Source organism: Aethina tumida, chromosome 4 (genome assembly GCF_024364675.1).
Source record: "Aethina tumida isolate Nest 87 chromosome 4, icAetTumi1.1, whole genome shotgun sequence".
Classification (NCBI taxonomy): domain Eukaryota; kingdom Metazoa; phylum Arthropoda; class Insecta; order Coleoptera; family Nitidulidae; genus Aethina; species Aethina tumida.
The window spans coordinates 16,957,906-16,963,419 of NC_065438.1; the positions used below are offsets into that span (position 1 = coordinate 16,957,906).

The window sequence follows — 5,514 nt, forward strand, 5'->3', positions numbered from 1 at the left end:
TTCTTTGTATTATTTATTGAATTATTATATTAGAATGCCCCACAAACAATACATGAAGAAAAGATTTCATCATTTTTTTTACCACATCTTCAGAATTAAACCGTTTATTATATAAAAAATTAGATAAATTTTTAATATAATAATGAACTACATAAATTATGAAAATATGAAACAAAAATATTCTCAAATTTAGTACTGACTTTCATATTTACTATAAATTTTAATTATTTCTTAGTGTGAATGAAATGAATAAATAATACAATAGATGAAAATGATATAAAATTTAGTTAAAAACTTTATTAACAATTCAAGGTTCGTCAAATTAATATTATTCTAACTTCAGAAGTCTGTCTATTAAACAGTCATCAAAAGCTATCTTGTATTAAGACTAGAAAAGACATTATTTGTAAAATTATCAAAAAATCTGTCAAATAATATTAAAATACTTTTTCTTAACATTTTTACAATTTAAGCAATAGAAGAATTATTTTAATTTTACATAAACTAAATGAAATATAAAAATTTTAGTTCTTACATTCAAATTTATTATAAACTTAATTATTTCTCAGTGTGAATAGAAAGATGAAAGAATCAACAGATGAAAATAATATAAATGTATTTAGATAAATATTTAAGACTATTCAAAATTCAAGACTCGTCCAATTAACATTCTTCTAACCTTTGATGTACCAAATTTGATTTTCATACACTCATCAGAAGCTTTCTTGAATTAAGACTATAAATGGCCTTATTTGAAGGGGCATAAAAATCTCAAGTAATATTAAATTACTTTTTCCACTTCATATTTTTATAATTTCACTATTAAAAGAATTGTTTTAATGTTACATAAATTAAATGAAGTATGAAAATATGTAACAAAAACATCTTAACCTCAAATTTGGTACTCACATTGAAATTTATTATAAACTTAATTATTTCTCAGTGTGAATACAAATAATTTTCTCAAAGAGTTAAATAAATTAACAGATGAAAATAATACAAACGTATTTAGATAAATATTTAAGAATATTCAAAATTCAAGGCTTGTCCTGTCAATATTCTTCTAACTTTTGATGTAACAAACCTGATTTTCATACACTTATCAGAAGTTTTCTTGGGTTAAGACTATAAATGGCATTATTTAAAGGGGCTTAAAAATCTCAAAAAATATTAAATTAATTTTTCCAGAACTTCACATTTTTAAAATTTCACTATTAGAAGAATTGTTTTAATGTTACATAAACTAAATGAAGGATGAAAATATGTAACAAAAACATTTTAACCTCAAATTTGGTACTCACATTGAAATTTATTATAAACATAATTATTTCTCAGTGTGAATGCAAATAATTTTCTTAAAGAGTTAAATAAATTAACAGATGAAAATAATACAAACGTATTTAGATAAATATTTAAGAATATTCAAAATTCAAGGCTCGTCCTGTCAATATTCTTCTAACTTTTGATGTAACAAATCTGATTTTCATACACTTATCAAAAGCTTTCTTGGATTAAGACTATAAATGACATTTAAAGGGGCATAAAAATCTCAAAAAATATTAAATTACTTTTTCCAGAACTCCACATTCTTATAATTTCACTATTAGAAGAATTGTTTTAATGTTACATAAACTAAATGAAGTATGAAAATATGGAACAAAAATATCTTAACCTCAAATTTGGTACTCACATTGAAATTTATTATAAACTTAATTATTTCTCAGTGTGAATGCAAATAATTTTCTTAAAGAGTTAAATAAATTAACAGATGAAAATAATACAAACGTATTTAGATAAATATTTAAGAATATTCAAAATTCAAGGCTCGTCCTGTCAATATTCTTCTAACTTTTGATGTAACAAACCTGATTTTCATATACTTATCAGAAGCTTTTTTGGATTAAGACTATAAATGACATTATTTGAAGAGGCATAAAAATCTCAAATAATGTTAAATTACTTTTTCCAGAACTTTACATTTTTATAATTTCACTATTAGAAGAATTGTTTTATTGTTACCTAAAGTAAATGAAGTATGAAAATATGGAATAAAAACATCTTAACCTCAAATTTTGGTACTCACATTGAAATTTATTATAAACTTAATTATTTCTCAGTGTGAATACAAATAATTTTCTTAAAGAGTTAAATAAATTCTCAGATGAAAATAATACAAACGTATTTAGATAAATATTTAAGAATATTCCAAATTTAAGGCTCGTCCTGTCAATATTCTTCTAACTTTTGATGTAACAAACCTGATTTTCATATACTTATCAGAAGCTTTTTTGGATTAAGACTATAAATGACATTATTTGAAGGGGCATAAAAATCTCAAATAATGTTAAATTACTTTTTCCAGAACTTCGAATTTTTATAATTTCACTATTAGAAGAATTGTTTTAATGTTACATAAACTAAATGAAGTATGAAAATATGGAACAAAAACATCTTAATCACAAATTTTGGTACTCATATTCATATTTATTATAAACTTAATTATTTCTTAGTGTGAATACAAAGAATTTTTTTAAAGATTAAACAATATAAATAATAATAATATAAATGTATTCAGTTAAATACTTAATAATATTTAAAATGCAAGGCTCGTCCAATCATCATTATTCTATTTTTTGATGTACCTGACTTTCATACAGTCATCAGAAGCTTTCTTGGGTTAAGACTATAAATTGTATTATTTGATAGAGAATGAAAAAGCTTTTAAATAACATTAAATTAGTTTTTCCTAAATCTAAAATTTTTATAATTTCAAAATTAAAAGAAATATTTTAATTTTACATATAGTATGGAAATATAGAGCTAAAATATCTTAACTCAATTTTAAAATATAAATTATAAATAAATTAAATAATAAATTTAATTATATTGAATTGATAAATTCTTAGATTGAATAAAATAATCAAAATTCAAGACTCATTCAATCAACATTCTTCTAACTTCTGATGTACCAAATCTATATATAATACAGATAATAAGATTATTATTCGAAAATGTAGTAGTTTATATTATTATAATTTCACTATTAGAAGAATTATTTTAATAATATAAACATGTGGAATAAAAACAGCTTAAACACAACTTCTAAACTAATTTATAAACATCCTTAAAACGTTAAATAAAACAACAGTTAAAAATAATATAAATGTATTTGGTTAAAATCTCAAGAATATTCAGAATTCAAGGCACGTCCAATCAACATTCTTCTAACTTCTGATGTACCAGCTCCAATTTCATATAATTTGGCATCTCTCAGTAACCTTCCAGTGGGATAATCATTGATATATCCATTACCCCCTAAAATTACATTCACAAAATTATTAAACAAGTATTACAATAATGTAACAACAAGCAAACTCAATAAGATAACTTTTATTTGTACATCGTTTAAGTCTTATGAAGTAATTTGGTGTTATCAGAATGAGATAAGGCTATTGTGTATAATGTAATTTAATATCCAAATGAGAAATATATTAATATGACTAACTAAATGTTAAAACAGCAAAATATTTCAAATATATATGAAGATAATCAATTGGGTTAGGTCATAAATGACATATTTATCTGTGATAACATTACTTAAATGTTGCCTAATAATGATTACAAATTCGAGTCTTTTGAACTTGAATATTTACCTAAAATTTGAACAGCGTCCAATGCCATTTGTGTTGCCTTTTCCGCACAATACAATATCACTCCTGCACAATCTTTGCTGTTAATTTTTTTGTTATCACAAGCTCTAGCAACACTATAAAGATAACTCCTGCATGCGTTTAAAGTCGTGTACATGTCGGCCATTTTACCCTGTAAAATTTGATTTAAATTTTATTTCCACATGAGTGTTTGTTATGTTGCCTGTATGAGCTGGAACTCCCCTATTCTGGTGTTGAACTGTTTACGAACGTGGGCATATTTGAAAGTTACGTCGCAGCAAGCCTGCATTATTCCAACCGGACCAGCTGCCAGAACCAGTCTTTCCAAGTCCAAGCCACTCATCAATACGTACACCCCTAAAACAATAAATTCAATTTAAAGACTTACAAAGGGATTAGTTTCGGACGTCTACCTTTGTTCTCATTTCCGAGGAGGTTCTCCTTTGGCACTTTGCAGTCTTCGAATATCAGTTCGGCGGTGTTCGACCCCCTCATACCCAACTTGTCCAGCTTGATGCCGGTCTGGAACCCCTCCATTCCCCTTTCGATTATGAACGTGGAGATGCCGTGCTGGGGCTTCTTAGCTGCCGGGTTGGTCTTCGCATACACCTAAAGCCAGCCACTTAATAACGTGCCTTTAAGTGCAGAAGCCACACTCAATTTACCACTAGCACATCCGCGTCTGGTCCGTTCGTTATCCAGAATTTGTTCCCGTTCAAGACGTAGTAATCGCCCTTTTTCTCGGCCCTCAGCTTCATGGAAACCACATCGGAACCGGAACCTGGTTCAGACATAGCCAGAGCTCCGATGTGCTCTCCGGAACACAACTGAAATCAACATGTTAATAAGGATTCGTTGGGTTTTTTCTTTGGTAAGTACCTTCGGCAAGTATTTGGACTTTTGGTCAGGCGTTCCGTTTCTGTGGATTTGGTTGACGCAGAGATTCGAATGGGCCCCGTAGCTTAGGGCGATGGAGGAGCAAGCTCTGGAGAGCTCCTCCATGATGATGATGTGGTCCAAGTAGCCACCCCCAGTTCCTCCATATTCAGGATTTACTGTTATTCCTGCGTTAAAATTAATTAGTAGATTATTATTATTGAAAATTTTACTTTGTAAGACAATTAATTTTATTGAAGTGTGTTTAGATGGACACTAAGATGATTTCTTCTTCAATATAAGGCACACACTGTAGATCCAAATTGATTTTTATGCATATTTAATATAAAAAATATATTTTACTTAATATTTTAATGGTGTGGAGATAAAAATGTTTATTGACCAGTGTTAGATATATTTAAATTCATTGTGCGTCAATTACAATGACTTACCTTGAACTTTATTCCCGCATATAAACAATAACAAATAGTTAAAGCAATAAATAATGCATAAAAAATATTTTCATACTTTGACGTCTTAAAATTAAATTAATGTATTTCGTACCTAAGGTGCCAAGCTCCCCTAATTTCTTCCAAAAACTCCTCAGGTCGGAAAAGTCGTTTTTCTTGTCGATTTCGTTAGCCTTTGGGGCCAGTTCCTTTTGGGCGAATTGAAAAATCGTCTCCCTAAGCTAGAAAACCACCAAAACAGTTTGTATACGTGCTGATTAATTAAATTAACATACCTGTATTTGCTCACTGGTTAGACCGAATATGTGCTCGTCGATTGGATAATAATGTGACTTTTCCCTGCACTTGAGCGCATTAATTTTGGGCAAGTGCCTGAATAATCTGTTCAGTTTCAACGCCATGACTTAATGAATTTACTCTTATTTTCGAATGAATGATAAACCCAGTGCTTATATCAAGGTTGTTCATTGATTAAGTTGATAGTGTAGCAGACATGT

General features: G+C 28.0%; 1 protein-coding gene across 1 annotated transcript; it reads right to left on the reverse strand.

The window, feature by feature from the left end:
• Positions 1-3,148: 3,148 nt before the first annotated feature.
• Positions 3,149-5,514, reverse strand: LOC109600291 (isovaleryl-CoA dehydrogenase, mitochondrial). Its single transcript, XM_020016420.2, has 8 exons — positions 5,293-5,514; positions 5,112-5,238; positions 4,551-4,735; positions 4,337-4,498; positions 4,085-4,280; positions 3,874-4,028; positions 3,654-3,822; positions 3,149-3,315 (listed from the first exon to the last, which is right to left on the reverse strand). Exons 1-8 carry the CDS (start codon positions 5,416-5,418, stop codon positions 3,182-3,184), a joined length of 1,254 nt encoding a protein of 417 aa, XP_019871979.2. The 5' UTR covers positions 5,419-5,514; the 3' UTR covers positions 3,149-3,181.